The sequence below is a fragment of the Gopherus evgoodei genome, chromosome 2 (genome assembly GCF_007399415.2).
Source record: "Gopherus evgoodei ecotype Sinaloan lineage chromosome 2, rGopEvg1_v1.p, whole genome shotgun sequence".
In the NCBI taxonomy this organism is placed as follows: Eukaryota; Metazoa; Chordata; order Testudines; family Testudinidae; genus Gopherus; species Gopherus evgoodei.
Window position 1 is genome coordinate 100,911,992 of NC_044323.1, and position 21,215 is coordinate 100,933,206.

Genomic DNA, 21,215 nt, shown 5'->3' on the forward strand with positions numbered 1-21,215 from the left:
GTACCACTTCTTTCTCCCTTTTTTTAATGGAAAATTCTCATCAAAGTACTGAACCAGTTTTATCCTGCTTCATTTACAGCCCGAGAATGTGTCTTTCATGTGTCTAAGAAGGCTAATTTGTCCATTTTATTACAAGTAAATGCAGGAACTGATACAAGATGACAGCACAAGGTGGTGTTGCAGGGGGGTGCAACAGTTGGGGTTCGTTTGCCCGGTGTGCGTATCCCCAATGACCACACCGGAGTGGAGAAGCAAGTATCTTTATTTGAGTCAAATAAGGTGCAAGGAGATATAAAATCTCAGATCATGCACACATCACTATTCATTGCCATGTCTTATATACCTTACTTGTTTACAAAGATGTTCACAGGTGCTACAATTCATCATTTACAATTCATTAACTACCGGATCTTTTAATTAACTATATCCTTAACCCATACTACTAACCCTCCCCCCTTTGATCGATTACATCTTGTACCATAAACAAAAGAACACAAGAAAATGATAAATGATTACATGTACTCATGCTAACTTTAAAGGAACATATTGTTTAGCTCGAAAGGCAGTCGTAGGCCTGAGAATGTAAACTTCTGACCCCACGCCATATTGCCAGTTACTTGGAGCCCTGCACCCCCCAACAATCCCCCCTTTGAGAAAACTCAACGAAAGACCTTTGAGTATTCTCATATTCATTACTTAGAATAAGGTCAAAGGGCAAGCCACCTGATATTGGCAGCAAGACTGCCCTAAGGGAGTACATTTCTGTTGGCTGATGGAGGGCAGAAAGACAGCTTTTACAACAAGGCACTCCTAACTGCAGACCACAGCAGAAGAGCAAACCAATCGCTGTCACTACTAGCAGGGAGGTAAAAATGCTTTTAAGCCACCCAAACCAATTACCAAAACCCCAAGAACCCCACCAATTATTGTCACTATTTTGCGTTATGTTAGTGACAATGTCACGCAACTTAGCCAGTCTATTTTCAATGCTTTGGCTGTGATCAGAAAGGTTAAAGCAACAGAGACCCTTAAATTTCTCACAGCCATGATTATGCCTTAAGAGGAGGTAATCTATTGCAGCTCGATTTTTTGGAGTATCCCTTCTCAGACCCCTGTGAGTTCCGAGGCCAAATCAGAGATTAAAGTGGAAGTTAGATTAATGGATTTGGCGAGGGCATAGGCCACTTTAGCAAGCTGGAGCTCTGCATCTAAGGCCAGGCCTGGGACTCTGACCAATGAAGTAGCAAGGGCTATGGCCTGAGATTTAGACACCAAGTTTACCTTAGAATCACATGTTTCATCCAGAGGCTGGCCACGCCGAGCCCTCCGGGCTCGGATAGGTCCAGGTGTCTTTAAAACTAGAGCATGGCCAGGGACAACCCCCATGGTTAATTGTCCGAGAGAACAAGGGCCTCCCGAACTGTTAGCTGGGACATAGGTAAATGCGGTTAGTCTGCAGAGCAAAAACCACTCATGGGGAAGATATAAGTGTGCATAAAAATAAGAAGTCGGGGTTGGGGAAACAGAACAATTCGTCTCATGGTTGGTCAAATTAGTATCAACCTTCCGTGCTCCTACAATAGCAAAACAGGAAATAACATTTGAGGACACGGCCATTAGCCTAATCTGAAGACAATGCTGGTTTGTATAGGGTTTAGGATTTGAGATAGAACCAAACTGAGACAGATGCCCAGCTGTCAATTTAATATTGAAACCAGCAAGTTTAGTATATTTGTGAATTTCTTGCAAGGGCATAGCTACTCCCACAAAACAAGTAGTAAATACAGACCCTAAAGTGTAACCGCTCCCTACACAAAAGTGAGAAGAATTAGAGGCTGTGGCAGCTAAAAGAGCCCACCAGTTATTTTCTGGAGAGCGGAAAGATAAAGGGGCCAACTGTCCAGAAACAGTAAACACCCATACAAATATTAAAAACATGACCAAATTAGAGTGATTTGCGTTTAAACAATAACTTGAGTCCCAAATCTTCCGATGTTTCGGTCCGAGTAGGCTGGATTGTCCACTGCTTGGGGTTTGGATTTTGCGGTGGAGGTACAGCTTTTAATCGGGAGTAGTGAATTCAGCTCTTGTGTCCCTCTACTTTAGCTGCCGTGTGGGACACCAGTAAAACGAGATAGGGTCCTTTCCACTTTTCCTGGAGAGGTTCGTCCTTCCAGGTACGGACAAGGATGAAGTCATCTGGCTGTAGGGAATGGACAGGTGCATTCAAAGGGAGTGGCTGAGAGTCCTTAATGTACCTGTAAAAAGAACATAAAACAGCAGACAGAGAACACATATACTGAGACAAATATCCACACCCAGCCTCCCATTCCCCTAGCAGGATCGGGGTACCATTCACAGGCCATGCCCTTCCAAACATAATCTCGAAGGGGCTTAAACCAGTTCTTCCCTTAGGAAGAGCTCGAATGCGGAGTAAAACCAAAGGTAGGGCATCAGGCCACTTTAAAGACGCTTCCTGACATATCTTGGCTAGATGCCTTTTGAGTGTCTGATTAGTACATTCTACCACTTCACTGGCCTGTGGCCTCCAAGGGGTGTGAAGTTTCCAGTTGAGCTGGAGGATATCCGAGACATTCTGGACAATTTTTGAGGTGAAGTGTGTTCCCTGGTCAGATTCCATCCATCGAGGCAGGCCAAATCTAGGAAAAATCTCTTTAACAAGGTTAAGAGCCACAGTCTTAGCAGTGTTCCTCGGTTAATACTGTGATCCTTCTTTTGATGAGCCTGTAGTGCATTACTGCTACCTTTAAGGGGAGTTGTACGGCCTCCAAAAGCTGAAGAATTTGTAACCCGTGCTTGACCAGGGAGCCTTGAGCCATCAATAATCCCCTTTGTTTCCATAAACCTGCGTGGGCATGTAGTACACCAAAAGGATATTTAGAGTCTGTGAAGATATTAACCCTTTTTCCTTTTGACAATTCAAGCGCACGAGTTAAAGCCACTATTTTGGCTAGCTGGGCTGAAGTCCCGGGGGGCAGGCTTTTTGCCTCCACAGTTTAATGGAGAGACACCACGGCATAGCCCGCCCTTCTAAGTCAATTTACAACAGTGCTACTGCCATCCGTGTACCACTCATAGTTTGCGTTAGCAAGAGGTTGCTCTTTTAAATCCTGACGGCTGGAATACTGGGCATCTATAACTTCCAAGCAGTCATGCTCTTGGCCCTCTGTTTCTGGCAGCAAGGTGGCTGGGTTAAGGGAGGGGCAAGCCTGCAGGGTAACTTAGGGTTTCTCTAAGAGCTTAGCCCGATACTGGGCTACCCGAGCTTGGGTGAGCCAGAGACCCCCCTTTGTATCCAGTAAGGCTTGGTCCATATGTGGAGTGTATACTTGAACAGCCCCCCCCCCAAAGTCAGTTTTTCTGCTTCCTTTAACACCAGAGCTGTAGCTGCAACTGTCCGTAGGCATGCCGGCCACCCCTTAGCAACCTGATCCAATTGTTTGGAGAAATAAGCCACTGGGTATTTTCAAGAGCCCAATAACTGTGTAAGTAGTCCCAGGGCCACCCCTTTTCTTTCATGTACATACAATTGAAAGGGCTTAGAAAGATCGGGCAGACCCAGGCCTGGGGCTTCCATCAATTTTCTTTTTATTAAGGTAAAGGCATTATTTGCCTTTGTTGTCCAGTAAAACGGTTTCTGATCGGTCCCTTTAACACATTCATACAGTGGCTTAGCTAGTAGTCCAAACTCTGGAATTCATATGCGGCAAAATCCTGCCATTCCCAGGAGTACTCTGAGCTGCTTGCGATTTCGGGGAGTAGAAACTCGACAAATAGGTTCAAGCCTCCCCCTTGAAAGCTGGCGTTCCCCTTGTCTGATCTGGAAGCCTAGGTAACGTACTTCGGGGAGGGCAATTTGGGCTTTATTTCTTGACACGCGATACCGCTGCAGCCCGAGAAAGTTTAAAAGACTTACGGTTGCCTGGAGACATACTTCTAGTCCCACTGCTGCGATTAATAAATCATCAACGTACTGCAGGAGAAGGACTTCGTTCTCATTTTCCCATCCTTCCAAGTCCCGGGATAAAGCTTGACAGAAAAGAGTGGGGGAGTTCTTAAATCCTTGTGCCAGCACCATTCAACACAGTTGCCTTTTATTCCTGTTTGCGTCTTCCCATTCAAAGGAGAAAATTTTCTGGGACCCTGTGTCCACCAGAATTGTGAAAAAGGCATTCTTTAAATTAAGAACTGAGAAACATGAATACTGTCCCCCCACAGAGGCTAGCAGCGTATATGGGTTGGGCACGAGGGAGTATAGAGTCTTAACCCTCTCGTTGACTGCTCTTAAGTCCTGCACTAATCGATAACTGCCGTCCGGTTTCTGGACTGGTGAGATAGGGGTATTCCAAGCTGAGTGACACTCCTGTAATACCCCACACGGCAGGAATTTATCTATAATTTTCTGTAATTCCTCCCTGGCCTCCTTCTAAGTATCAAGACTTTGCTCATATCTTTATTCTGCTTCTGCCCATGCCTTAGCTGAAACCTGGTTTCGCTCCACTTCAGAGAGGAGTGTTCACAGAAGTACCTGGCAGTTATCCCAGTCAGGTTTATGACTAACCAGACAGCCTTCAAAAACTGAAATAAATCGGGAGGGGTTGGTAGAAAATTCCCCTGCCTGCGCTTTGAAAGCCGCTAGATCCACAGAATTAAAAGGAACATGAGAGTACACCTGCATAGTGGTTAACTCCTGAGTAGCCGTAGCATTGCGAGCGATTTGGGTTTCAGTAATTAAAGGGTACAAACCTGTGGCGGGCTCAATTGGCGGGGCTGAGGGGACTTTGTCACCATACAATGGGGGTGCTGTGGCCGAATGTGACCCCGCTCCTGCTATTACAGTAAATAATGAGTTTTAAACATTTTCACAACTCTTCCCTAAAAGCCTGTTGGAATCAAATTACACTGCTTCAAAATATCTGTTCTGTTCCATAATGACATAAATATCTGACCATTCATAGGCTCATTCCATTTACCAGTTCGTTGACAAAATAAAAGAAGTTGGAGGATCGTATTATAATTAATTGAACCCTCCAGTGGCCACCGTTCCTGGTCCTCTAACTGATATTGAGGCCAGTCTATTGTACAATACCTTTTTAGTTTACCCTTAGTTAGTGGATCCATTCCAAAGATTTTCCAATTACCGAGAATGCAACCAGAATGCATTCTAAAGGCGTGCACGCTACCTTATCCTGTGACTGTCCCTGTCCCATTCCTTACCGGGAGACCCTGGGCGTCCCCAGGTCTTAGCAGGTGACAGATTAAACCCTTTAACTTTTATCCTACCTTATCCCCGAGACCGGTTCCTCACCGTCGCTCAGGACCAAAGCTTCTCCACCTTCTGGGGCGTTGCACCGTTGTGCCTCCCGGGGTCGACCGCACCAGACTTCGCTGAGGCCCCCGGTGAAAGCACCGGTGCGCGCTGGGCATCAGTGACTGTCTCAGTCCGTCGGCCACCGGAGAGGGTCCGGGCAAGGCTAATTTTTCAGCCTCAGACCGTCCTGCCGCGGTCGCCAAAGCTGTTGCAGGGGGGTGCAACAGTTGGGGTTCGTTTGCCCGGTGTGCGTATCCCCAATGACCACACCGGAGTGGAGAAGCAAGTATCTTTATTTGAGTCAAATAAGGTGCAAGGAGATATAAAATCTCAGATCATGCACACATCACTATTCATTGCCATGTCTTATATACCTTACTTGTTTACAAAGATGTTCACAGGTGCTACAATTCATCATTTACAATTCATTAACTACCGGATCTTTTAATTAACTATATCCTTAACCCATACTACTAACCCTCCCCCCTTTGATCGATTACATCTTGTACCATAAACAAAAGAACACAAGAAAATGATAAATGATTACATGTACTCATGCTAACTTTAAAGGAACATATTGTTTAGCTCGAAAGGCAGTCGTAGGCCTGAGAATGTAAACTTCTGACCCCACGCCATATTGCCAGTTACTTGGAGCCCTGCACCCCCCAACAGTGGTTTAGTGAGATCTTAGAAGTAGAATGATTCAGAAGCAAGAATGGTTTTACTATCAGGCTGGAAGTCAGAACTCCTGAGTTCAAATTGAATTTGAATAGTCTATATTTTCTATTCTAGGCTGCTGTGTAGTGTTACTGTGTGCTGTGTTTCACCGCAGAGCCAGCTGCATTACTGAAGCCAATAAAAGGATCCTTTTATATTCCTGACCTATGGTGCCAAAATGATGTGATGATTGAATTGTTATAAGGACTTTTGGATAAAAGCTACTATGTAATTACAGAGTATTTTTATTGTTAAAACATTTCCCATCTCACCTCTCCCATTTTCTTCATTGACTTATTTCCTTTTATTCTAACAGACTTCAATCACTTGCGGAGACAGTCTGCAGATTTCTTGCTGGCACTCCAAAAGGCGCTCGAGTAGCCTATCATGAGAACTTTAAAGCACTTCCTGTGTAAAAAGCCCAGTGGCTACAGAACATGTGATAGTAAAGAGTTTATTCACTGTCTTAATTATGAATGAATTTTAGCTTTATTTGATAGAAGATGAAAATATAATTCTGTGCATTTCATTAAGCTATCACTTTGAAATTTAAAACATGATTTTGTTTTCTGTGGCAGAGCCAAGTATTTTTTTTTTTTTTTAGTTAAAGCTTCTGCCTGATGTACAAAGAGAAGAATAATTGTGTACAATTGGAGGAGAGGATCATGGTGCTCGTGACACATGCAAGAGAACAATTTTGGGGTGTTTCTTGCTGCAGGAGGAAAAAATAGTGGGAAATAACTGCAAATCTCAGGTGTGTTGTAAATACCCACTTTGTAGCACATAAATAATGCAGATCAGCTGAGTTAAGACTTGTGATAATTAGTATTTCCAGCACACTGTTCATCTGCAATTCTTAAAGCTCTTCACAATGTTGTTCCCATTGCAGAGTTGAGAAAAGCCAGGCACAGGGAAGATAAGTGGTTTGTCCAAAGCCGTTCAGTAGCTGAGCTGGGGATAGAATCCTGTCTGACTCCCAGTCCCATCCTCTTCTAGACTGTGCTGCCATGCTCAAGTACTCATTTGAGTACATCTAGGGGAAGAGATTTTCCATGGACGGCCCTTGACTCTGGAATTCACTCCCCCACCCAGTAAAACAAAGGTTGCATGTGTTGACTTTCAGGAATGTTGCTTGACTTCTCTGTTTGCCTGGACTCTTCCTCTCAGTTGATTTGAAGAGGAGTGGATGAGTGAGTGAGATGAGGAAGGGGGTCAGAAGGGCTGTTTTTAAAGCCCTTACGATCACTGGTGGTTGACCTTTTGTGTGAAAGGATTAATGCATTTGTTTGGTTTGAAAGATTATTTTTTTACATGTGCCTAGAATTTACAGTAGGATCATTTTTATACACTGGAAAAATTATTATATGACAACTTCTTCCCCTCTTGTTATAGTAACCAAGCTAAGACCTGACCAGTCTCCCAAGTTACTTTATTTGTTACAGGAACCTCCAAGTGAGACATCCCCTCTCCTCCACACACATCTGTTCTGTTTTCCTTTGCTGTCAGAACTAAAAAGTTACAGCTGTGAAGCCAGTTTTACTAGCCACAGTTGCTAGCTTTATGATACCGAGGATCTAAATGTCTTTAACATTATTTGCCTCAATCAGTGCTTAATTTGTAATGAAAGAGGTGCCGGGGCTCAAGCAATTTTTTTACATTCATAGCTGATGGAGCAAGCCCAGAGGTGTCGGGGCTAAGAACTGCTAAGCCTAGAGGTGCCAGGGCTCAGCTCTGGCAAAAATTAAGCACTGCTGTCAATACACTTCAAAATATCAAAAATAATAAAAATATCTGAGAGGTATTTTTCCAATTAAGGCCAACATTTTCTGCCTACATTTAGGCAGCCAGAACACATTTTGTCACCTTTGGTAAAATGGCCTTTTTTTTCAGAGGTGCCGACAGTTCACAACCTAGCATCACTGAAAACCACGCCACTTTTATATTTAGATACTGACATACTGGACTTAGGTGTCACTGTTAGGCATCAAGAATCCACTGAAATGAGTGAGGCTTTGCACAGGTGCAGGGATCTGCCCAGTGATGAGCTCCCAAAATCCTAATAACCAGTTCCCTAATGGGTCCTTGGTGGCATTTCGGCAGCGGGTGAAGGGGGAGTCTTCACTAGCGCCGGGTTTTTGGCAGCATTTTGGCAGCGGATCCTTCACCCAGAGCAAGTGAAGACACCCTCCCCCCTGCCACCAAAGACCCGGTAGGGAACCGTGCGGTGAGTACAAGCCCCACGTGCCTATCTCCCCTCCCATCTGACCCCAACCCAACCCAACCCACATCCTGCCCCCAACTGCCCCCCTCAGAACCCGCAACCCATCAAACCCTCCCCCCCACCCCCGCTCCTTGTCCCCTGACCACCCTGTCCCAAGACCAGAGGTGAAAGTAAGTCCAGAGACTTACCGGTACGCTGGGGCCAGCTCTGGGCCCCGGAAGGGACAGGGCCTAGGGCAGAAGGGGCATGGCTGAGGAAGTCAGCGCCAACCCCAGCCTACTCTGTAAGGTAAGTGCCTGCCCCACCAGGGTAGCAGCAGCAGCCTGGGGCTCCAGGGGCTATTTAAAGGGCCTGGGGCTCCCCTGCTTCTACCACCCCAGCCCTGTAAATAGCCACGGGAGACCTGGGGAATCAGCGGGGCTCCTCTGGCTATTTAATGGACCAGGGCGGCAAAGCCCCAGACTCTTTAAATAGCCCCTGGAGCCCCCCACTACCCTGGTCTCTGGGGGCTATTTAAAGGGCCCACGGCTCCCCTGCTTCTACCTCCCTGGTCCTTTAAATAGCTGCTGGAACCCTGGGGAAGCAGCGGGGCTCCTGCCACTATTTAAAGGACTGGGGCAGCAGAGGCAGCTGGAGCCCTGGGCCCTTTAAATAGCCCCTGGAGCCCCCCGCTACTTCTGGGCTCCGGGGGCTATTTAAAGGGACCGGGCTCCCCTGCTTCTACCGCTCCAGCCCTTTAAATAGCTGCCGGAGCCCACCCCCTACCCAACTTGCCCTGCTCCCTGTCCCCTGACTGTGCCGACCCCATCCACTACCACCCTGAAAGACCCCTGGAACTCCCACACCTACCCAACCTCCCCATTCCCTGTTGCCTGACTGCCCCCCCCAGAACCTCCGCCCCCCTCCAACCGCTCCTTGCCTCTTATCCAACCCCTCCTCTCAGCCCCGGCCCGGCACCCTTACCATGCTGCTCAAAGCGGCAGGAGCTGCAGAGCTGCCCAGAGAGCTGGTGTGGACAGTGCAACCTCCTGGGGCTCTGCGAGGGGGAGGGGAAGCTGGGAACTCAGGCAGGCCGGAGAGGACAATCCCGCAGGCTGGATGTGGCCCACAGACCGGAGTTTGCCCGTCCGCCGGCCCCTTTAATAACCAGTTCTTCTTCGAGTGATTGCTCATATCCATTCCAGTTAGGTGTACGCGCCGCGCGTGCACATTCGTCGGAAAACTTTTACCCTAGCAACTCAGTGGGCCGGCAGGTCGCCCCCTAGAGTGGCGCCACCATGGCGCTCCATATATACTCCTGCCGGCCCACCCGCTCCTCAGTTCCTTCTTACCGCCCGTGTCGGTCGTTGGAACAGTGGAGCGCGGCTTAGCTGACCTCCACTTCCCTAGCTACTCGTTTTCTCGTATATAATTATGCAGTTATAACACTTTTATATATATATTTGTATGGTTATACGTGTTTTCTTTGCTAACATGGTTAGTTTAGTTAGCGGGGTTCAGGAAGTAGCCCCTTCCATGAGCCCAGTGCCGGAGCCATGCATGGCTCACCGGGTTTTAAAAGGGGCCCGGCTTGCCAGAAGCCGCGGCCGAAGAGAGATCTACATGACTCCTGTTTGAAGTGCCTCAGGGAATCACACTTGACAGATAAGTGCCCCATTTGCAAGGCTTTTAAGCCGAGAACAAAAGGTGCGGGACTTTCACTTACCCCTCCACCTTGGGCGCCGAGCGATGTTCAAGCGGCGGGCAGAAGCGCCTCCTCGGCACCGGACCCCGCCGGTACCACCAAGGCCTTTCGGCACCGACCGTCGCCGGCACCGATGTCGACTCGGCACCGCTCCCTTCTTTCGAGGTCGAGAGAGTCTACGATTCCTGCTGGTGCCTGGCGGCTCCCCGGCACGCGCCGTGGTTGAGCTCCCTGCTCCCGCTGCTTCCGTGCCACCTGCATCGCAGCCAGAGAGCTCGCCTAAGTTGCGTTATCCGGCACCGTCACCTGCAGAGGCACCGATGACTTCGGCTCCGTCGATTCCAGTCCCCCAGAACCATGGAATCCGGTGCCTGGCAGCTCCCCGGCTCGCGCCGTGGTAGAGCTTACTGCTCCTGCTGCTTCTGTGCCAGCTGCACCACAGCTAGACAGCTCGTCTAAGATGGCTCGCCCGGCACCGACGACGTCGGCACCGTCGATCCCGGTCCCACGAGGGCCGTAGAATCCGGTGCCTGACGGCTCCCCGGCACGCGCCGTGGTTGAGCGTATTGCTCCTGCTGCTTCCGTGCCAGCGGCACCGCAGCCAGAGAGCTCGTCTAAGTCGGATCGCCCGGCGCCGACACCTGCTACGGCACCGATGACGTCGTCACCGTTGATCCCGGTCCCACAAGGGCCATAGAATCCGGTGCCTGACGGCTCCCCGGCACGCGCCGTGGTTGAGCGTATTGTTCCTGCTGCTCCGTGCCAGCGGCACCGCAGCCAGAGGCCTCGTCTACGTCGGATCACCCGGCACCGACACCTGCTGCGGCACCGACGGCGTCGGCACCGTCGATTCCGGTCCCACAAGGGCCGTAGAATCCGGTGCCTGACGGCTCCCCGGCGCGCGCCGTGGTTGAGCGTATTGCTCCTGCTGCTTCCGTGCCAACGGCACCGCAGCCAGAGAGCTCGTCTACGTCGGATCGCCCGGCACCGACACCTGTTGCGGCACCGATGACGTCGGCACCGTCGATCCCCGGTCCCGCAAGGGCCGTAGGATCCGGTGCCTGGCGGCTCCCCGGCACGCGCCGTGGTCGAGCTAAGGCTCCGGCTGCTTCCGTGCCAACGGCACCGCAGCCAGAGGGCTAGTCCAAGTCGGAGCGCCCGGCACCGACACCTGCTGTGGCACCGATGACGTCGGCACCGTCGATCCCGGTCCCGCAAGGGCCGTAGAATCCGGTGCCTGACGGCTCCCCGGCACGCGCCGTGGTTGAGCTCCTGCTCCGGCTGCTTCCATGCCAACGGCACCGCAGCCAGAGGGCTAGTCTATGTCGGATTGCCCGGCACCGAAGCCTCTGAGGCACCGACAACATCGGCACCGTCGATTCCAGTCCCACAAGGGCTATCGAATCCGGTGCCCGACGGCTCCCCGGCACGCGCCGTGGTTGAGCGTATTACTCCCGCTGCTTCAGTGCTGACGGCACCGCAGCCAGACAGCTTATCTAACTCGATTCGCCCGGCACCGGCACCTACCGAAGCTCTGATGACCTCGGTACCGTGGATCCCGGTCCCACGAGGGCCGTCGAATCCGGTGCCTGACAGCTCCCCAGTACGCACTGTGGTTGAGCCTGCTGTTCCCTTCACGCCGGAGATGTTACCAACGGCGAGGGCTCTCAGTGCCATGACAGAGTCAGTGCTGCCTGACCCGGGCACCGCCGGTACGGGTAATACGGTCTCTTCAGGGGACTGTCCCCTGTCAGTACAGCAGAGCGGCACCGTTCATGATCACGGTCCCGCAGACACTCTAAGTCCTGTCGGCACGCCGGACACCACTGGCAGTCCCGGTGCTGTTTTCCTCGGTACTGGTCACACTCGCTGCACCGGTCGGTATCCCGTTCGCCGACCCGCTATCGGCACCGTTCCGACATCTGGCACCGGGGCAGGTACCTTGACTCCTGTAGCTCTTCTCCGAGCCTCGAGATCTCGGTCGACCTCCCGACACCGTTCTGGTTGCGGGTCTGGATCTCGTTCCAGGTACCGATACGCCTCCTGATGCCGGTCCCCGGTGCCGAGTTGGGCAAGGTCCGAGTGAGTCAGAGACTCGGCCCGTGCCTTCTTTCGTACCTCCATGGCCGTCCGGACACGCATCCGTGTCATCTCATATGCGCAGATTTTATGCTCAGGACCACGATCCTGATATGATGGCCAGCGGGCGCCAGCCCCAAAGCAGAAAGAGCCTTGGCAAATGCAAGGTGTACTCTGCAGGGGCCCTGCAGCTCTGGGTAGCAAAGCAACAAGCCTTGCTTAGCTGCGATAATTATAGCACCTGGGTGAAGGAGTTTCTCCCTCGAACCTCCCACCTGGAGTTCGCTGCCGTCTTGGAGGACGGGGGAAAGAATTTACCCTTTGTTGGTAAAGGCATCTTCGCGGCAGAGACAGCCCCAGACTGCGAAGCCTGCTGGACAATAGGGTCCTAATGCGTCTCAGCATGTATACGCCAGCGACCAAACGCAGGCCTTTATGGCCCCAGCCGCCATACTCTGTGCCTAGCCAGAGGCAGAACTCTGGAGAACGGCAAGGCCAAGGTGGTCGCAGACAAACGTCAGGCCCCCTAAAAAGCCAAAGTCAAGGTCCCTCGCAATTACCACTGGGACCAAAGACGGACCTTCCAAGGTTCGCCGGAGGGCGGTGTACCAGTCGCAGGACGGGATCCTGATCCCGCTTTCTCCTGGCATGGCCCCAGTTACTTTCAGATCGCTGGGTCCTGCGCACGAGGGAGCATAGGTACCACCTTTAAATTGCTCCAGCCCTGTCCCCCTTCAGCGGACGAAAGGGGCAAAGGGTTTTACTCCCGTTATGCCCTAGTCCCCCACTCGAACACAGGTCTCAGACCTCCCTGGTCCTGCATGGACTCAACCGGTTTGGGATAAGGTTGAAGTTCTGCATGGTATCCCTGGGAACCATTGTTCCATCCTTGCCTCCTGGGGGCTACTATCCCGCCCTGGATATGAAGGACGCGTACTTTCGCAATGCCATCTTCCCTCCGCACGGGAGATGCCTCCGCTTTATAGCCAGCGGTGAATACTCCCGGTTTACGGCCATAGTCGCCGCCTACCGTAGCTATGTCGGATATGCGTTTTTCCGTATTTGGACGATTCGCTTATCCGAGGAGACTCTGAGACACGAACCACTCAGCCCGTGGGCATCGTCACGGTCTTATTCACAGGTCAAGGCCTGCTGTTTATTATAGAGCAATCCACTCTGGTTCCCACGCAGAGGTTGGGCTTCCTAGGGGCTATCTTGGTCTCCTACCTAGCCGGAGCCTGCTTATCACAACTGCGGTTTTAGGCGATGGCAACAATCATCTGAGGTCTGAAGGCTTTCCCAACGACCTCAGCTCGTTCTTGTCTCAGTCTCCTGGGTCCATGGTTGCCCGCAAGTTTGTAACCAAACACGCCAAGCTCCGCCTCCGTTCTTTCCAAGTCCGGCCCACCTCGGCGTACCGCTTGGACAGTGAGCCAATGGTCATGGTAGTCACCGTTCCCTCGAACGCCTTAGGCTCCCTAGAGTGGTGGCTAACTCCCTCCTTGGTGTGGACAGGGATGCGGTTTCATCCGCCCCAGCCCTCACTGCCCCTGACGGCGGACGCATCATCTCTCTGCTCGAGTGCTCATGGTCACCTCCGAGCTTAAGGCCTTCGGTCTTCTAGGGAGCTGGCATTCCTCATTAATGCCCCAAAAATGAGAGTAGTCCGCCTGGCATGCCAGGGGTTCCAGCGGCAGCTGCGAGGCCGTTGTATCTCGGTGTTTACAGCCAACACAATGGCCAGGTGCTTCATAAGTATTCAGGGGGGACATAGTCCTCCCCCCTTTTTTGTCAGGAGGCCATCCATTTCCGGGTCTTTTGCATGGCCCACTCGATGGAGCTGGCGACGTCCTTTCTCCCAGGCGTTCGGAACGTCTTAACTCTTTGACTCAGCAGGTCTTTCCTGCCTTACGAGTGATCACTCTGCCCCATGTGAGGCGTCCCGCTTTCCGGAAGTGGAGATGGTTCCTCACACAGACCTGTTCGCTCACCGCGAGAGCAGGAAATGCCAGGTGTTCTGCTCCTTCCAAGGTCTCTCCTTGGAATCGATCTTGGACGCATTCCTGATGCCGTGGAACGGCCAACTGCATTATGCCTTCCCACTGTTCTCACTGGTTCGTTAGGTCCTCTCAAACTCCGCAGGGGCAGAGCGCGCATCATCATGATCACTCCAGAGTGGTCCAGGCAGCACTGACATACCACGTTGCTCGGCCTGTCAGCCCAGACCTCATCACTCAGGGCAATGACAGGCTTCGTCACTCGGACCTGCAGCCTCTTCGCCTCACGATGGCTCCTGCGTACCTGAGTCGGGGTGACAGGCAGCCTTCCACCTGGTCAACGTACCGGGCCAGGTGGAAGCGTTTCCTTTACAGCTGCAGTACGCTCGATCTTGCTCCTGCTGAGGTCTCGATCCCCTCTATTTGGCCTGCCTCTGGCCTTCAGCGGCAGGATCTGGCGGTATCATCGCTGAGGATACTCTCAGCAGCCATCCCTACCTTCCAGCAGGCTATGATGGACGTTCAGTGTCCCACGCTCTATGGGTTCGAGGTCCCTCAAGGGCTTGGAGCGCTTGCACCCTCGGGTACGCCGCCCAGCCCCGCCCTGGGACCTCAACCTAGTCTTGGCCAGACGGGTCTCTGAGATCAGAGCTCTTACGAAGGTTCCACAAAGACAGGGTGCAGTTATGACCGCACCCGGCTTTCCTCCCTAAAGTGTTTTGGCCTTTCATGTTACCCACAGCTCAACGCAATGGGCATAACCGTTGCACTCCTTGGACATCTGTGGAGTGCTCGCATTATATTGTGCTGACAGAATCATTGCCTAAGGCGCCCCAGCTCTGCCCCGGTAGCGGGCCAAAGGGAGGGCTTGCTTGTTTTCCTCTCAGAGGATCTCATCTTGGGTGATGGCGGACATCCCCACTTGTTATGATTTGGCTCATAGTTCCCCAAGCCACATCACCGTGCATTCTACCAGGGCTCAGGCTTCATCTGCCGCCTTGCTGGCTTGTGCTTCTACCCACGAGACCTGTCGCGAAGCTCCATTGGTCCTCGGTCCTTACCTTTGCTTCGCAGTATGCCCTGGTTCAGCAGTCAAGAGAGGCTGTAGCCTCTGGCTCGGCAGTTTTATTCTGCCACATTTCACTCCGACCCCACCGCCTTTGTAAGGCTTGGGATTCACCTAACTGGAATGGATATGAGCAATCACTCGAAGAAGAAAAGACGGTTACTCACCTTTGTAACTGTTGTTCTTCGAGATGTGTTGCTCATATCCATTCCGCACCCGCCCTCCTTCCCCACTGTCGGAGTAGCCGGCAAGAAGGAACTGAGGAGCGGGTGGGCCGGCAGGAGTATATATGGAGCGCCATGGTGGCGCTACTCTAGGGGGCGACCTGCCGGCCCACTGAGTTGCTAGGGTAAAAGTTTTCCGACGAATGTGCACGCGCGGCGCGTACACCTAACTGGAATGGATATGAGCAACACATCTCGAAGAACAACAGTTACAAAGGTGAGTAACCGTCTTTTCTACACCGGCTTCTAAATTTAACAACTGGTTCGTGCGAACTGGCTCCAGCTCATCACTCGATCTGCCCATATGATTCTCATTTCAAGATCAGAGTCCAAGTTGTGGGTGTTTTCCCAGTTTGTGCCTGTTTCTGTCTGGGAATCCAGATATTTACATATAAATCTATTTTAATTTTTTCTCTGCTCAGACCAGATCACACAGGAGAAAAGAATTTAAGACCATAGAATTTGTTTTGCTTAAAATTCACATAATCTTTAAATGCATACAGAGTCTTTGAAGAATATTTCTCTTTGGTCATAGTAATAGTCCATTTACCATTGTGTTTGATATTTTCATAGTATTTGCATTCTTCCTTTCTCTGGTGTATTTGTATGAAATATTTTATGAAATTATGGAAACAAAGTTCAGAGCAGAGCACAGTTTTAATTACTTGTTTATGTCTCCTGTTTTTTTTTAAACTTGTAGAACAGAAAAGGCATGCTTTTCAAAGCATTAAATGGGAACCAAAAGTTTAAAAAGTTCTATGTAAATTGACCTATTTTAGCTAAAAATAGAGATGAGCTGAACTTAGGCCCAGTCTTCCAGCCCTCACTCCAATGAGTAGCCCAATTAAAATCTGTCTTGAAAATGTTAATGTACCTTTGAATACAAATGATTTATTAGCCCTAGGGTATAGGGAAGCAAAATTTACCCTACAGTACCAGATGAGACCATCAGTCGATCTAGTCTAGAATACTGCTCTCAGAGGCAAATTGCAACCCAGCAGCTTCCACAACATACTAGATATAACCAATGTCTTCCTGACTTCCGCAGTGGATCAGCTTAACCTTGGCCCCTGAAGCATGATATTTCATTCCCTTATCTGGCATTGCTATAAGTATTTAAGTGGTCATGAAGGTAATAAATAAATCCCGCCATTTATTTGACTCAATCTTGTGTTATGTCACAATAGGACAGGCCCTTGGACGTTTGGTATTGGAACTACTACCTGTGTTATGCTATGACCATTGTTTTATTGAGAAATAGGACTAAAAGTCACACTTTCAGAAATGGGATTGGAGCCTTTGAAACTGCTGGCTGGCTGATACTATGGTGATTTTCTGTCAAGGCAGTACTTCAGGGAATTTTGTACTTTTTTGTATTTTTGTACTTTTGGGAGTATTGCTATCACATATTGTCGGTGGAGGGGTATGGAGATATACATGGATAATTGGTATTTGCAAGATCTCTCATATCATAGTGTAATAGCTTTCTACTGTCATGTTGTTGTTACTGAACCGTAACTGCAAAATATAAACTTCAGTTTTCCTGAAGAGGTAAATTTGATAGATCTGCTGATGGGCGTGAAACATTATTAGTGAGTGTCAGGCTGGTAATTGAAAGCCCCTCTGTAACTATAGTTACATCACATCAAAGGTGCTAATCCTAAAGCCTGTTTGCTTACAAGGTGGGTCACAGATACATCAGCTTCTAAGAATTATTCATTTTTGTTCAGTTTGCTGAAAATGTCAGTTTAAGTAGCTAACCTGTGAGTTTAAAATAGCTTCACTATCTCCAAGTTAGTGCACCTTCCTTTAAATGTCAGTTATTGTTCTGCCATAGGGTTTTATTTGCATTATGGAATTTCAGGAAGTAAGCCAAAAATGGGGGTGGGGGGAGAGTATCTGCTGAATGTTACAAGTTGAGAACACTTACTTTCATAGAAGATATTTGCTACAGTTTTGTGCACTGACTTTTCCACCCTGAAGCAGACAAAGGGAATGAACATGTGACCAGAAACACTGCCCATGTTATTTAAAAACAAAACTTGATTCTTTATTTGAAATGTTTCTTATGCTTTGGCCACATCTCTATATCCTGTATCAAAACACATGGATTGTTTTAACAACCAGTAAATTAATGCTCATGAAGATCATGTCCACTCTAAGTCCTTGGAACTGTTAAAGATTATGATTTATCAGGGAAACTTGTCATCTGCCAAAATCCTAATTTTTTAAAAAAGGGAAACAATCAATAAACATCATAGGGTAGCAAGCCTGTGGCTATATAGAATTTCATGGTTATCATTATCTCACAGTGGTTGCTGAAAACTTCATGTGGATAATGGGAATAGAACTCAGCTCCTCCTTTAGAAGCTCAAGTGCTAATAGCTGGAGCTAAAGAATGATCTCCAATCCCTATTAGTTGTCTAGGGCCTATGATATTTCACCAGATGTTTCCATCCAGGAAAAAATAGTGGCATGCACAGACTAGCAAGTTCAATACAATATCTTTAAAAACTTAATTCTCATCATTATATTATAATACTGATGACTTAAAACCTTTAATGTGATTTGTTTACATTTTCCATTTCTCTCAGCTTGGACAATACAAACTGGCCAGTCAATTTCACGTTTGTTTATAGTCAATTTCACTTTGCTTTAGAACTGCAATACATAGCACCATGCTGCAATGTTTGGACTCTCCAAATTGTTTTGAAAGACTGTTTCCCTGGCAGAGTTTCCAATCAATTGAAACATTACACATACAGTATTTATAAAAATAAAGTTATACACAGGCACACACATAACACAATCTATATTATAACGTTAGGTTTTATAAAAGTTTAGTTTTTTAAAATTCGAAATATTGTGGTTAATCTGACCTTACCAGTGACAGCAATTTCATGCACTATTGAAATGTAATTTCCTAGATGCAATCTTTCTGCTTATCTAGAAATACTTTCCGGCTGCCTATGAAACTGAACAGCATACACGTTTTTTAGTTGTCTTGCTAGGTTTCCAGGAAGCCTCTCCTTGTTGCTTCGGCTCCTGGCATTTTTAAATCAGGAAGCTAACCTCAAATGCTTATGGATCGAGGAACATAGGGTTTAAATATTGATGAAAATGAGCAATGTATGGTTTCCCCTCTGGATGTGATCATGCGGAGATGAAATGGCAGCATTAAAACACATTCAGCACTTGCTTGAGGCTACTGGCTATTCTGCTCTGGAATATATATTTTATTAAAGTGTAGCGGCTGCCGATCTATACATATTACATTTTAAATAAAACATTGGCATTTGACATAACTCATGATGTCCTCAAGCAAATGTGATGAGAAAAAGTGTCGAGGAAGATATCTCAGCAGAAGTTTAGCTCATGGCAACTATGCGCCGAACAAGGGATCCCTGGCAGACGGTGCCTGCCCTACACAGCCCGTGGGTGAGAGTTGCCAAAGAGAAGAGAGAAAATGCCCAAACTTCCCCTTTAAAGACTACAGCTTTACTGATCAATGGGCAGCCGGGGCCGCCCCTTTTCTGTTTGGAAGGGGAGACTGACGAGAATACGATTAGTGCAGCCAAACAGATGGACACACAAGCCAGGGGAGACAGATCCACAGACACAAAGGCACTCAGCAGCCAGGCACATAGGCACGCTGCAGATTATCACCCAAGGAGCCACACAAAGACACCGAGGCGCTCAAGAGGCTCAGATAACACAGACAAGCACACACACAGCTAGCAGCTCCCTGCTGGTCAGTTTCACTCTCGCCCCAGACAGCTGTGCAGGCAGCCTCCTCTGTTGTGGGCCTCTCCCTGTCTCCTCCTTCTCAGCAATCTCCAGCTGCGCGAAACTTCCCATCGGCTGCCCTGGAGGATCCCAGAATAGCCACAACATCCTCCTCCTTCCTCCCAGTCCAAAGGGGAACCGGAGAAAGGGGGAGGAAGAAACAAGGCGGGGGAGAGGCGGTGGGCAAAAATGGCAAATGGAAGTTGGAGTTGATTGGTGCTGCTCAGAGGCTGATGATCGCATCTTAGGATAGGGAAGGGGAGGAGGAGTGGAGCTGGGGGAATGCTTGCACGCCCACCCACCCCCAGTTGCCGCTGCTTCGGCTTTGATGCAAAGGAATGAAGCAGGGTTTCCTGAGAGAAGAGCGTGTGGTTGATCCGAGGTGTGTTTGCTGGTGGCTGCAGACCTGTCGCCCTCTTTCCTCCCCATGCGGGCGCTTTCCTCCAGAGGCTCTGAGTCCTGGTTGCTTCTGCTGCGGGATGGAGACGCATGCTTTCTGGCTAGTGCAACTTTTCCTTTTCGCGCTGTGGGGTAAGTAGCTGGCTTGCAAGATGCTGCTCAGAACATCCCGGGCAAATGGTCAGTAAAAAGCACCTGGAGAAGTTATTAGCATTCCTAACTTACTAGCATTTATGAATCTTTGCTGTTCTAGGAAGGAGTTTTGTCTTAAATAACTTAAACCATTTATTATATTAACCCAGCAACAAAAGTGTTTAAGGTACTGGTTAGTGGGTTTCCCATACGAGATAAAAGGAATAGATTTTTGCCAGGCATCTTTAGCTGAATGTACATGTGGAAATGTAAACCCTTTCTACAAGTCCTGATTCTGGTGGAGAAGCAGAGCCCTTCCAAAAAGGTGATTTCATAAGGGGTTATTACATGCCAGAGAGAAAACAATCATTCACAACCTCCCCCTCTCTAATTCCCACCTCACTTAAATTATTCAGTAACAGTCTGAGTAAGGGAATCTGAAAAGAAGTCCCTCTCTAAGGCATTAATGAGTTTGTGGCTGTCCTCAAGGAAGATGTGCAGGGTTGTATTTTGTAAGCTTAGTGGCTTTTTAGTGTCAAAGGCATTTTTGTGAGACTGTTAGCTGAAGTCTGATTTTCACCTTATTTGCTGGAGCTGTATATTAAAAATAAAGACTGGGGAAAAGCAACTTGGATTATAAAAGAATAGATCATCTGTTTGGGGAGAGGATTTTTCTAAGAGCAGAAGGAATCTCTTCCTATTATATCAAGCACTGGGAACAGACCTCTGATAGTATCCTGGTGAGAAAGGAAAAGCTGTCTCCAGCCCTCTCCTTGTTTCCCCACGCATGCCTTAACAATTAGTTACAGTGTGAGAGATATGTACATTTCACCCAGGGTATTGGTGATGCTGTGACAGGCAAAGAACCACCTCCTTCTCAGGCATGCAGCAGATGTCTGTTGTAAGACCCGGAGAACAAGACTGAATAAATGTAAAAATAAGATGCCAAATCCTGAAAAGCTTTGAGAACTGAATTGGGGTTAGCTTGATTGTGTACACAGGAACTGTATGGCTACCCCCCTTTGTTCTTGCAGTGATATTAACTAAGGTAGCACATTTTTCTGTAAAATATTTCAAAATAATCATCTTTGACATGGTAGCTCGCTTCTTATAGATTTGGCCAATTCCCGAAGTCCTCACTCAGGCACAGTGATCATTTTCCTTGAATGAGAGCAGCAAGATTGGTAACTTAGTTTTTGACCACCAGCCCAACATCCCGTAAGCCAATTTTGCCAGATGAGTCAAGACATACATCTAACTTTCCAGGAAGAATGAATTGACTAACTTCTGAATTATATTCATTCTTTTCACACCAGCTTCAGTGTGGGCTCCCTCCCCCCGTTGGGGAAGGAGGAATTTTCATGGTCTGGAGGCTGGATGATTCTCTTTAAGATTTGCTCAAACAGTTACTTGTAACTGTGCAGATACCTTTCAGATTTTTCACATTTTTTAACTTCGGTTTACACTATGTTGTTAATCATTGATATTTCATTTCCCCCTCCTTGTAGCTGTCTTTAGGAATTCAGGATTTAAAACCGTATAGTCAAATCCAGAGTTACTGACAGAGTCTTATTTACA

At 48.6% G+C, this 21,215-nt stretch overlaps 1 protein-coding gene across 1 annotated transcript in view; it reads left to right on the forward strand.

Moving 5' to 3' along the window:
• Window positions 1–19,160: 19,160 nt before the first annotated feature.
• RAMP3 (receptor activity modifying protein 3) overlaps window positions 19,161–21,215 on the forward strand; it is a 116,085-nt gene continuing 114,030 nt past the window's right edge. The window contains exon 1 of the mRNA XM_030551443.1: window positions 19,161–19,637. Within this exon, the coding sequence (XP_030407303.1) occupies window positions 19,445–19,637 (193 nt within the window). The 5' untranslated portion in view covers window positions 19,161–19,444. The remainder of the gene's footprint in view (window positions 19,638–21,215) is intronic.